Source organism: Lampetra fluviatilis, chromosome 39, assembly GCF_964198595.1.
Source record: "Lampetra fluviatilis chromosome 39, kcLamFluv1.1, whole genome shotgun sequence".
In the NCBI taxonomy this organism is placed as follows: Eukaryota; Metazoa; Chordata; class Hyperoartia; order Petromyzontiformes; family Petromyzontidae; genus Lampetra; species Lampetra fluviatilis.
This window is the reverse complement of record NC_136313.1, coordinates 1,568,240-1,581,372: the sequence shown is the minus strand read 5'-3', so window position 1 is coordinate 1,581,372 and position 13,133 is coordinate 1,568,240. Positions and strand designations below refer to the sequence as shown.

General features: G+C 53.4%; 1 protein-coding gene across 2 annotated transcripts in view; it reads right to left on the bottom strand.

Annotated features, from left to right (window-relative positions):
- Positions 1 to 8,922: 8,922 nt before the first annotated feature.
- The window catches only part of LOC144945838 (semaphorin-4D-like), a 31,835-nt gene continuing 27,624 nt past the window's right edge, over positions 8,923 to 13,133 (bottom strand). For both annotated transcript variants that reach the window (XM_078874398.1, XM_078874397.1), the window contains one exon: positions 8,923 to 11,102. In XM_078874398.1, coding sequence (XP_078730524.1) covers positions 10,660 to 11,102 — 443 coding nt within the window. In that variant the 3' untranslated portion in view covers positions 8,923 to 10,659. The remainder of the gene's footprint in view (positions 11,103 to 13,133) is intronic.

Below are 13,133 nucleotides of genomic sequence, written 5' to 3'. Positions count from 1 at the left end.
GGCTAACTCCATACTTCAACAAACAAACATGGCTTAACCAAAACGTTTTCGAAATCACCTAAAGAAAGCTATAAAAACAATGTAACAGTGACCATAGGAACTGTGATTCAAATTTAACAATAAACAATATACATAACATGTACAACCATCCCACAATATTGTACATTCATTATATGTAAGGACCAAAGCACATGTACAGCTACTCCGGAGGAAAGGAAAACCCTACTACTATCAAGCAAAATCTAACAAATTAATAAACAAATGAAGAAATGGGCACCAAAACAAAAAAGCACAAACAACAACAAAAAGCGATCACAACAAAGAAACGAGTCCACGAAGGTCGATAACATCCCAGAACGCACTTTGTGAGACCGGAGAATTATGACCGATTCTAAGCAACAGATTTAAAGTCCAGGAGAGGGGAAGGGATTAATAGGCGCGCACATCACCGCTTCACGAAATGAAATAGCTCGCGTGGGGCGACGGACCGAGCGCTCAAAGTGGGCGGCGAGAGGTCGAAGGGCAGCGGACGGAGCTGCCCGGAGCAACACAGAGCACGTTATGTAAGGAGATGGACACCTCATTGTGAGACTAATGCGACTATAAATTGGAGAAGACAACGTAAAAACAAAGCAAATAAGTTTCAAGATGTCATAAAAAGGAATTGGAGCATGAAAGCAGCAACGTGGACTTTGGTACAATCACAAATGGAAAGATTCAAACAACAGAAATGTGTAAAACGCACCCAGCGCCTGTGCGTTGTGCAAGAACCGGCAGCACTTCCTGAAGAAGTGCATTGTGGTCCTTTAAAAATAGATTCGAGCCACTGTGACCGACTGACTGCAGCGGTGATGCAGTGAAAGGCAACGACTGGCGTCAGTCGGTCACATTTGCTTTAATATGATGTTGTGGTGACCAAAGACAAAAGGCGCACAGTGCAAATATCGAGGAACTGCTGATGGTTTTTACATAATGCACAAAGGCTGTGTGCTCTTTCATCATCATCATCATGATATGGGCAGATAGCCTGAAGGTGTCCACTGCACATTCCGTAATTTTGTTTCCACTTTTCTCTCTGTCTTGTGCCAACATTGCTCAAGTAGTGGCCACGTCTTTCTGGCACTAACCACTTACGATCTCGTCGTCAAGCCATTCTCTGTGAGGTCTTCCTCTCTTTCCAGTTCCTTCCATTTTCCCGAACAACAACAACAACAACACGCTGTTAAATGCTCCTGTTGTTGTCCATCCTACATGTACAATGTGTCCAAGTAGTGCCAGTTTCCTTCTCACCACCGCCTGCATTATCGTCCGGTTGTCTCATTCCACGTGCAACCTTTTGTATTACTTCTACTCTGGGCAACTCTCTGGGTCCCATTCAGATGCTCTTTCACACTCCGGTATTGAGTGCGGTTTGAAACGTACGGTTTTACAACCTGCACCATGACGCTGTCCCTGATGTATATCCTCATCATTTACAGATTTCGTTGAGAGAGCAAGGTGGAACCCTGCTGCACGGTAGACACAGAATCAAAAAGTTGGAGGGGGAATCTTAATAATGAAGGAATTTCATGGGGATTTCGATCGCAACTAAAACAATCATACTCAGTCTGTTCTCCTACAATGCCGATTGGTGTTTTTGGATATAACGCGATTGAGTCAACAGAACTACGTCGCGCGAGTAGGAATAAGAAGTCGTACGATTGCCACCGCATATCATCGCACAAGGCGGGATGCTGCTGGATTATCCTAAATGCTACCCACGCGCCCCAAGTCTTTGTTCAGCGTGCGTACGCCTCTCACGTGACTCATGTGGCTGCCACCCTCCCCCACCCCCCCCCTCTGCAGACGCTGCTCAGCGCTGCTCGATTCCTGCTCGCTCCTTCCTTCTCTGTCTCCCTCTCTTCCCTCCCGTCCCATCGTCACGCTCTCATCCCCAACATCGTGGCCGCGGTCGTTCCTTCTCCCCCTCGGCAACATCTCTCTTCGTTGCTGCTCATCTCGAGTGGGGGCGCCCTCTTTATCGTGAAGACTTCTGCTGCTCAGTCTGCCCTTATCTCACTTCCCCTTTCCGTTCCCTTTCCACACATTCAATCCTTGGCTGCTTTTCCCCTCCCCCGTGGTGTGCCATGAGTAAAAAAGTGTTATGTTTTCGAATGCAGTAATCCGTTGCGGGCGTTGGTGGATCATTTGTAAACAACAAAAATATACCAGACCGTACGATGCGAGTGCTTTTTTTTGCAATTTGCAACGCGTGCGGTGGGACTTTCGTTACAAACCCAGGCCCCTAAGCGATGGCAATAGCTTGAGGAGGCCCTCGTCCAGCAGTGGATTGGCAATGGCTAATGATGATTATGAAGTGGTAAGTTTGGCTGTTCTCTTGGAAGTACGCCATCACTTACCAAAATAATATGTGTACGATGCGTGCGTAATTGATTGGCCACGTAATGGCCAACAGCTCCAAGGATCCTTGCAGATGCAGCTCCTGAAGGAAGCCCACATCTGTTCTCTGTGCCGTCCGAAAAACTCCGTCGATGATAGCCGACGGTAAGACCGCAATTCCGCTGATCTGATTCTCCACTGAATTTGTCCACAGCACCACAGATTGTGGAGACTCGCGCTCAACCAGTGAGGCACGCGCTCTCAATTGGCGACTTTGGGTAGCGCCGTGTCTCGCTCGGCCCCGTGTCCGACGTTTCGCCGTGTGGTGCCGGGAGCGAGCTCCTTCCTGAACAATTGCATTTTTGGCAGATGCGTTATTCCGTCGCGCCCGTGGAGTGAAACGTCGGACGACGTCGCGAACAACACGCGGTCACAGCCCGAAAACTCATCGAAATGCCATACAGCCCAAAACCGCCAAACGTTCTCTCTCCTTTCGTGGTAGATGGCTGCTACGGTGCTCCCCCCACACAACTGCTCTACTGCTCCCCCCCCCCATCCGAGAGGAACTGGAGACGGGGGTGCCGAGAAAAGCAATAGATGTTAGCATGAGGTGCGGTGATCTATGAGAGGGTCGCGGTGTCTTGGTGGCTAAGATGTTAACTACTTCGCCTGGTATACAGGAGGTTGTGGGTTCGATCCTGACCCTGCTGCTGGTCGTGTGGATAGAATCAACGTGCGTTTCACAGAATTTGGCTGCTAGAAATGTCCACGTGATGATAAGCCCACTTCGTCGAGCTGTCATTTGTGGCCAGGGTTCGCTTCTCAAAAAGAGTTATACGTCTTTTTGGTTCTTTCGGTAAAGTCACGTAGAAGGAAAATAATAAAATAATGAAAATAAAGCATAATAAAATAATTACATTTATATTTTTTATGTGTTTTTTTTATTATTTTATTATTTTCCTTCTACGTGACTTTACCGAAAGAACCAAGAAGATGAATCCCTGCAGTCACGAAAGCTTCAAATCGAAATTTAAGAGTTGTACGGCTCAAGTAGATCTTACCTGGTTTAAAAAAAAATGTGTTGATCGTGGGGTGCGCATGTCCCGAGCAACAGGGGCTGCCAGAGTGGCGTGGGGAGGCCGCAGCCTCTTCCCTACGACACCCGCCTCTCCCACTCGTCCCCGGGGCGTCTCCGAGCCCAGCTCGCTGCACATAAGCGGCCGTGCCTCGAGAGGGAGCTCCTGTACCTTGCGCGCTGCCCCCTTGCCTGCCTCCCCACGGCCTTGTCCCCCCGCTTCGTGTCTCGTACGCCACTTGGGTTGTGCGCGTTGTCCATACAGAGGAGTTGTTGTCCTTCCCTCGCAACTCCGATTAGCACCGTTGGCTACGTACGGTGCGAAAGAAGTTCAACGTACATTGTTCTGTGGCCACAGGTTCGTGAGTATATCTGGATAGTGTGTCCTCTGTTCCAACAACATCGGTGACGAATATCTGAACCGGTCCTGGGCCTCCCCTAGGTCGACTCAGCCTTAAATGAGTACCTGGTGTGGTGTGTAAAATATCAGCACTGGGGAGACAAATGCGTGGTGTTGCCCCGCTGTGCCATCCCTTAATCGGTGCTTGCTGAACCACTTGCCCCAAGTCTGACGATGGCTCTAGGGTGGATCTTTGTTGCCTCTGTGCGTGTGAGTTGGCAGCCTTCTGTGTCTGGGTCGCCGACTTCCTCTCTCGTTCTGTGGCCAATGCTCGCATCTGTTGTCAATCCAGCGATGTGTTCTGCGCCTGCGCGTGTGACTTCTGACCCGGGGGGGGAGTCAACCCAAAATGTCAAGTTCGTTGGCTTTTCTAAAGTAGGACATGTGGCGTGGATATCAAGGGCGAAGGCGGCGTAACTGCAAGTGGAGCTGGTGGGGTGGCTGGAAATTGGTGCATGGGCATCGCCCCGTCTCATTTGCCCCATCGGGTGGCCCACGCCCATCGTGCTGCTGGATAAGGAAGCTGTTTCACACGTGGCAATATTATTCACGGTCAAGATCGCGTAAATATATAAATGCGTCGTAACACCCGCCACCACCCGACGCAGCCAATTAGTAAGATTTGTCACGTAAGCAAAACGTGCCAATCATTTACTTTCCAACACACCGGTGTGGGGAAGTCGGAACTAATTGGAACCAATTGTCTGTGTCACGCGGTGGTGGTGGCGGTGGGTTAACGACACATTTATACGTCCGCGATCTAACCCTAAATAACCTTCGTCGTGGATAGTGAAGCTGTTAGGCGCAAGCTTCCTGTGACTCGGGAGGAGGTGGGAAACGCAACCTTGAGCCGACTCCAAACGTCGTGAATGTTTAATGCAGATGAACAACAGCAACAACAACCAGGAGATCTACTTTCACAACCACATACGACAGCGCACAACCGGCAACACTACCACCACCAGCACAACCGCACGCAAAAACCACACCAACCCCACTTCCATTCCGTGTCTGAGCCACAAGAGGACACCACGACACGCGCCCACGAGCGAGCGCTCGCGCGTAACGGGCTTCTCGCTCCACGGTACTCGAGGTCGTTGGATTTGAGAACAAAAAAGGCAGCAAATTAATTCATGACGCTGAACGATAACCTTTTTTTACATACGAAAAACAAGTCCAGCTTTCACGATGTCCTCTGCAGTCGGAGTGCACCGCAAACGTCCTTGTAGCTTGCGGTCGACCAACACACAACTCCCATCGAGTATGTACATCATCGAATGAGCGGCGTGACATCGGGGAATGCGGCCTGACTTGCGTTACACACGGTGGGCAAGCATGCATAGACACGGTGACACGTTTTCATTTCTGTATCATGCAGTGGAAGTTGGCGAGTGGGGCCAATCCGCACCGACCTCTTGAGAGCTCGGTGCACAGGCCAGGAAATGCAACCAATGAGCGTGTGTATGTTGCATGTTTGTATGTTGTATGTATGTTGTATGTATGGTGAACTTCTTTCACACCGTACGTGACCAACCGCGAAACGTGGCCCAACACAACAGACGGACACGCGAAGCCGATGCCAATTCTCGACTATTCGTACCATTTTGCACCCCTGTTCAGGCGTGGACTTCCTTCCCCCCCCTCCCTCAATCTCGAGTCCCCACGTGACCTAAGACCGGTGGGGCTCGACAACCAACATAACAAGGAGAGACCGTTTTTTTCCTTCGAATTCGGTGCAGTACTCAATCACCCAAGAGCCGCAATGCTCGTCCGTGCGTGTGCGTGCGTGTGCGCGTGCGTGCGTGTGCGTGCTTGTGCGCGTGCGTGTGCGCGCGCGCGCGCGTGCGTGCGTGTGCGTGCGTGTGCGTGCGTGTGCGCGCGCGTGCGTGCGTGCGTGTGCGTGCGTGTGCGTGCGTGTGCGTGCTTGTGCGCGTGCGTGCGTGTGCGCGTGCGTGCGCGTGCGTGAGTCGCACGGCGTCACGAAGCGGTCCGCATGGAGGCACACAGAGTGCCGACCCCTACCACGTGACCCGAATCGCCCGGAATGTGCCCCGGCCCCATCGGATCTCGCAAGCTAAGCAGGGCTCGAGGCTGGGGACTGCTCGTACGGAGGTGACCGCCGTGCGCAAACAACGGGCGAGGTGGCGTGGTGAACAGCAAGGGGGCGACGCAGCCAATTCCTTGGTTGCACTCTATGTCTATGCTCCCGCTTGTATGATCGCCTCCTTCACCAATCTGCACCGACCAATATAGCTAAACTCTGCTACAGGCTACGAGTACAGTATATTCGTGAGTAGTTATAATGAGCAAAAATGCGTATAATGTTAATCGTCGGTCTGGATAAATTAGGATGAAATTTGATTTAATTCATTTGTAATGGTTCATATCCAGTTGAAATCGGGGTTATTCCCGTGAGGTCATGATCACTTATTTAAAAAGCCAGGCCAGGTGACGCAGTGACTCTCACTTGCTGAGGATGGCTTGACGCAGTTCCAAGGCTAAACGTTGCACATTCCATCGCTGCTACATTTGATAGTGAGAGTTGCGGTGGTTGAGACGCTTTGTACGCAGCGCGACAATTTTTTTATATTTGTTTTCGCTGTGTCCAGCGGTTGAAGGTTACACCACAAATAATTGGGCTAATTACGTGGCCGTAGCTCCATAAAAATAACTCGCGATTCATAATAACTTGCCGCGAGATCCGACGTGTGAAGCTCGTTATATTCGCATGCCGTATGACGCGTGTGTAAAAATTGTGTAAACAGCGACAAAGTTCCCCCATGTTCACAAATATCTGGTGCCTCCTCCTCCTCTCGTCCGTGTGACCGAGTTGGCCTTGATAATTGTGCCCACTCCCCCAAGGCCAGGCGTGACATCACAGCTTTAGAATTCCCCCTCCACCCCCCAGAATTATCTGTGTGGGAAGTGTTATTATGGGTAGTGTTATTATGGGAAGTGTGATTATGGGACGTGTTATTATGACTAAACTGCATTGCCCGCTGTCACAGAGATATAATTCATTAGCGGTGCCGTGACGTCATTGGCATTGCGTAGCCAGTCGAGTTGAAATGACACCTCGCGACTATTCGTTTTCCGGAGCTCAGTTTCAAGAGACAAAGACGAATTTTGGGGTTCGTCAACAAAGGCGGCGGAGCGAAACGTCGCCGGCTTGGTGCCAAAAGCGCGCCCGTGGGCTGCCCCGACCCCTGACCCCGTCACGGCGTGCGATCGCCTCCCGGGTTCAGCGAAAGGACACCGACTCCAGGTGAATCTCTTCGAGTGACTTAGCCGCCCAGCCGATTCCTCCCCCACGCGGGGAAAGCCACGGCGAAGGGCTCGAGCCTGCAGCATCTGCACATCGCCGGCGCGGATCTGCAACTCGTGCACGAACGATTGGGAGGCTTCTGTCAGGCGGCGGCTGCGTCGCTCTCCGATGCGCTGTTCCGCTCGTGACCGCGCGAACGCTTCGGCCTAAAGCCCGACGTTTCGCTCCACGTGCCGGGGGCTTCTTCGGGAACTGAATCTCTCCTGAAGGAGATCCCGACGCGTGGAGCGAAACGTCGCGACGGGGAAGCTCGTCGGGAGCGAGCGAGAAAACTTTCGCGGGAGCGTCACAGTTACGGGTGGCGGCATCGTTCACAGTCGAGGTTCACGATCAACACTCCGCAGGCGCGCGCGAGCGCTCGCAGAAGTCTGCGAGGTCGTGGTGGCGCGCCGCCGGCCGCGACCGAATCATTCGGCGACTTCGCCGCTACCCAAAGTGTCTTTGTTTGGTCTCTCGCCGCGCGGTGTCCGGGGGACGCGCGGCGGTCGGCTTCGATCGCCGGATGGTCACTTCGCCGTGGCGACCCCCGCCGACCGGCGGTGAATGTGCGGAGAGGTGGTCCCAAAAAGGGGGCTCGGAGAAGTGGGGGGAAGCCCAAACTAAGGCACCGAAATGAAACGTTTTGAACGAATTATAAATAAATACAGTTAAACGAACATCGAAATACATTACGTGACATGTCGCGAGATAAATACCCCACCACCCCCGCCAAGTGGTGCAAAACATACACCCCGGCTCAAGAATATCAGACAGAAGCATCAATGACAGATGAGACAGCGCCGTACTGGGTGGCCAGGAATACCCTGTTTACATGGGGCCCAAGAGGGAACAGCAAGGGGCGAACAGCAGTGCAGCACCAGGAAGCCAGGGACGGCAGGGATTAGTGCAGGTTACAGCAAAGGACAGCAGGAGAGAGTTGGAGACAGCGAGGGATGACAGGGGTGCAGCATGGCACAGCAGTGCAGTTAATGACGGGATGGCAGGGTGCAGCATGGCACAGCAGTGCAGTTAATGACGGGATGGCAGGGTGCAGCATGGTACAGCAGTGCAGTTAATGACGGGATGGCAGGGTGCAGCATGGCACAGCAGTGCAGTTAATGACGGGATGGCAGGGTGCAGCATGGCACAGCAGTGCAGTTAATGACGGGATGGCAGGGTGCAGCATGGCACAGCAGTGCAGTTAATGACGGGATGGCAGGGTGCAGCATGGTACAGCAGTGCAGTTAATGACGGGATGGCAGGGTGCAGCATGGCACAGCAGTGCAGTTAATGACGGGATGGCAGGGTGCAGCATGGCACAGCAGTGCAGTTAATGACGGGATGGCAGGGTGCAGCATGGTACAGCAGTGCAGTTAATGACGGGATGGCAGGGTGCAGCATGGCACAGCAGTGCAGTTAATGACGGGATGGCAGGGTGCAGCATGGTACAGCAGTGCAGTTAATGACGGGATGGCAGGGTGCAGCATGGCACAGCAGTGCAGTTAATGACGGGATGGCAGGGTGCAGCATGGCACAGCAGTGCAGTTAATGACGGGATGGCAGGGTGCAGCATGGCACAGCAGTGCAGTTAATGACGGGATGGCAGGGTGCAGCATGGTACAGCAGTGCAGTTAATGACGGGATAGCAGGGTGCAGCATGGCACAGCAGTGCAGTTAATGACGGGATGGCAGGGTGCAGCATGGCACAGCAGTGCAGTTAATGACGGGATGGCAGGGTGCAGCATGGCACAGCAGTGCAGTTAATGACGGGATGGCAGGGTGCAGCATGGCACAGCAGTGCAGTTAATGACGGGATGGCAGGGTGCAGCATGGTACAGCAGTGCAGTTAATGACGGGATGGCAGGGTGCAGCATGGTACAGCAGTGCAGTTAATGACGGGATGGCAGGGTGCAGCATGGTACAGCAGTGCAGTTAATGACGGGATGGCAGGGGTGCAGCATGGTACAGCAGTGCAGTCAATGACGTGATGGCAAGGGTGCAGCAGGTCGGGAACGGAACAGCAAAGGGCAAAAGGATATGGCGGGACAAGCAGGGCACAGCAGATAAGAGTGAACAGCAGGTAACAGCAGGTGACAGCAGGAGAAAAAGGCAGTAAGCGAGCAGCGTCCAGAAGGAGATGGCTGGAGAGAAATGGAGACAGCTCCGGACGGACAGAGCAGGGCCAAACGGTGCAGCAGCAGGAGCCACCAGGCCCAAGGGAGGGGCGGCTGCCGCAAGACTATCAAGACGTGCGCGCACCCCTCGGCCCGGCTCAAGGATCCGGCAGCGGCACGGTGACCAGACGTCGGTGCCTTCCCGCACGGGGCGTCCCGATGGGTGCTTGCTCGTCTGCGCTGCGCTGCAGGTTCGGCGAGCAACGTAGCCTTGAAGATGCACCGACATCAGTGACAAGCGAAGTTTTTAGGTTTTGATTTGATGTCTGGGCAGTAGGAAGCGCTGCAGGACGCGGGGCCCTGGTGCGGAATGTGCTGCCTGCTAGCGCTGCTGGTGCAGAACGCGTGTCCGGTAGATGTGGACTTGGCGATAGATCACAAAGTGGTCGGCATCGATGCCGGCATGTGGAGCGCAGGGGAGCATCGTGCGGTGCGCTAAGAGGGACGGACCATGTTGGGACTTGTGGTGAAAATCATCGTCGTCATCGTCGCCATCGTCGTCGATGTCACGTGGGTGATCCTCTTCGTTATCCGTCCTCGACGGATTTTCAAGTCATTGGGTTTTGGGGGGGGGGGGGACAGTGATGCGCACGCACAGACCTGAAGCATTTTCTTGAAAGTGAAGGCATCGGGTCAACCACACCGGCTGATTGGTGGTGAAAACAAAAAAATCGAACACTTTCCCTGAGCACTTTCCTCCCAAGTTGTTATAATCCACACATCTTCCCTCCATTCGCGGTGCCTCGAGCCGCAGCCCAATGTCACGCAGACCCTTCCATGCTGCTGCTGCTGCTGCTGCGGTGTCACGCTCCGGGCACCGCACTCGGCATCTCACGGCGCGCCAGTTGAAGCAACGAGGCAACTTCATCAACCCGACCCTTCCTCCCTGCCCCCTTTCTGCCACCGTCTCTGTCCACTCGCCGGTATGAATGGGCACCCGGCAGTGAGTCGCCCGGCAGGCCGCGTGCGGTGGGGTATGAAGTGTGTGCACTCACGTCTCCTGCTCCTCCAGGAGACGTTGGGCCAGTGTGGACTAGCAGACGAAGGGTCCCCTGGAGGCGCTTTCTCAGAGCTCCTTCAGAGAGTGTGAGGAGGCACTTCCACCAGTCGGGGGGAGGGGGGGGATAGGGGGGGGGACACGTGAGACATCAAATCGCAGGGCCACACTTTTACCTTTAACGCCGCGACGGGCTCGGCGGTGCAATTCACTGCCGTTGTCACCCGTCCGCGAAGAAGGTCTGCCACTCTCCCAAGCGGAGAAGAGGGGGGAATAAATAAATAAAAACCTTCGGAGATTTAAAAAAAAAACTCTGAGCGACGACGACGTCTAGAGGAGCTCCTCCTCCCCCGCCAGCGGAGCGACGCGCGTCACGCCGTTGGCGCTCTCCACGACGGTGGCGCCGTTCGCGGCGCGCTCGGAGGAGGACGCGGAGGAGTCGCCGGTGGCGGCGGCGGCGATGACGCCGGCGTGCCCGTTCGTCGCCGCGCCCTCGCCCTTGCCGCGCGGCTGCTGGTCCAGCGGCTCGTGGCTCACGCCCTTGCCCAGGCGGCGCGCCATGCCGCCGGGGCGCAGGCAGCACCAGCAGGCGAGCAGCGCCAACACGCACAGCGACACGGCCACCAGCGCGCCCAGCGCGATCAGCAGCGGGCCCGACGCGGGCCGCTTCGACAGCGGCTGCCGGCGGCCGTCGTCGTCGTCGTCGTCGGCGGCGGCGTTCGCGACGTCGCCGCTTGCTCCTGAGGCCACCATGCTCCGGCCCATCTTCGGCACTGGGGAGGAAGTCGGAATGTTTGTCTCGGCTGGAGGAATCCGATGAGCTATACAGATGTCCAATTGGTGCGGGTCAGAACGTTATAACAGCAAACAATAGAAAAACACGATAGGAGTGCAACGTTTAGGAAAGGTAAACAAATTACTTTTTAAAAAATGCACAAATAAAACGAAACGAACTTTTTATCTGACCAGGAAAAGCGCACTGAGGTATTAACTCTTTTTTCAAAAGCGACCTGGTCACAAATGAAAGCTCAACGAAGTGGCTCATCATGTGGACATTTATAGCAGTAAAATAAAATATGAATAATATTACCCTTCAACAATAGCAAATAATATAATGATACAATAATAATATTGGTAGTAGGATAACAAAATAGTAGTATAAATAATCTAATGATGTAAATAATATACAATAAATAACCTGGATGAGAAAATAATACAAACAATATAAATAATTATACTAATTCAGATACCATAATAATCAAATAATAATATGAATAATAAAATTATAATATAAATATGATTATATAAAGAGGGGGGTGGGGGGGGTGAGGCTGGTGACGGCACCCACGATTGTGATCATGGCGCTGGTGAAAATGCTGCAGATGGCTCCTGGTGGTGATGGCACCAGTGATTGTGATGGAATTGATGCTGGATACGTCTCTGCACTGCACGCAGCAAGTATGCCGATCGGTACTGGGCCGACCGAGAGATTGAGGGAGAGACTTGGCGGTGGTGCTTATATCAGATTATTTTTTTTTAAAGGTCACCACATTTTATTAAATGTATAGCCCCTTTGTCAATGTGCTGCTGTATTCATATTCTTGGGTTTTTTCGGTAAAGTCACGTAGGTAAAAATTTAAAATTAATAAAAGTAAAATAAAAATAAAATAAAAATCACGACGTTTCGTAGGCAACACAAGCCTCCGTCTTCAGGTGGAACCGTCACAGCATCACAGCAGTCAAAGTGCTGCTGGTTGAAGGCCTCACTGCAACCTGTCGTTCTCGACAGTTGTTCGACCGTACTTCTCCGCAAGGGCCGGTGTGCCTTGGTGAAGGCGGGGTTGCCCCTGGGACCCGTTTAGACATCGCTCGCCACCGGTGTTTGCCTGCGTCCGGGAATCAACCTTAGGTCGGGGGGTTCAAACTAGCGCTCCATAACCACTGTGCCGCCTCTCCCTGTGAATCACCATGAAGTCGCATGGCATGGAGACTCCGCTGGGGCATTGAGGGACAGCCGTGTGTGGGGGAGGGCGAAGTTGTTTGGAATTACTGCTCGCTTCCCAGCCGGCTGTCACTTTCTCTCGCAAGCGTAACGGACGAGCGTGCGAGACAGCAGCTGCAACGCCTGTAAAACGGGAACCACGACGGTGACCGGGGGGGGGGGAGGTGCTGGCGCCGTGCCGCGGTGGCTAGGAGATGTTAACTACCTCGCCTGGTATGCAGGAGGTCATGGGTTCGATCCCGACCCTGACGCCTGCTGCTGTATATTTGGAGTTTGCGTGTCTCTCTCATCATCATCAACACGGTGGCTCGGAGATGTTGACTACCTCGCCTGGCAGGCAGGAGGTCGTGGGTTCGATCCCGACCCTGACGCCTGCTGCTGTATATTTGGAGTTTGCGTGTCTCTCTCATCATCATCAACACGGTGGCTAGGAGATGTTGACTACCTCGCCTGGTAGGCAGGAGGTCGTGGGTTCGATCCCGACCCTGACGCCTGCTGCTGTATATTTGGAGTATGCGTCTCTCTCTTATCATCATCATCACGGTGGCTAGGAGATGTTAACTACCTTGCCTGGTATGCAGGAGGTCGTGGGTTCGATCCCGACCCTGACGCCTGCTGCTGTATATTTGGAGTTTGCGTCTCTCTCTCATCATCATCAACACGGTGGCTAGGAGATGTTGACTACCTCGCCTGGTAGGCAGGAGGTCGTGGGTTCGATCCCGACCCTGACGCCTGCTGCTGTATATTTGGAGTTTGCGTGTCTCTCTCATCATCATCAACACGGTGGCTAGGAGATGTTGAC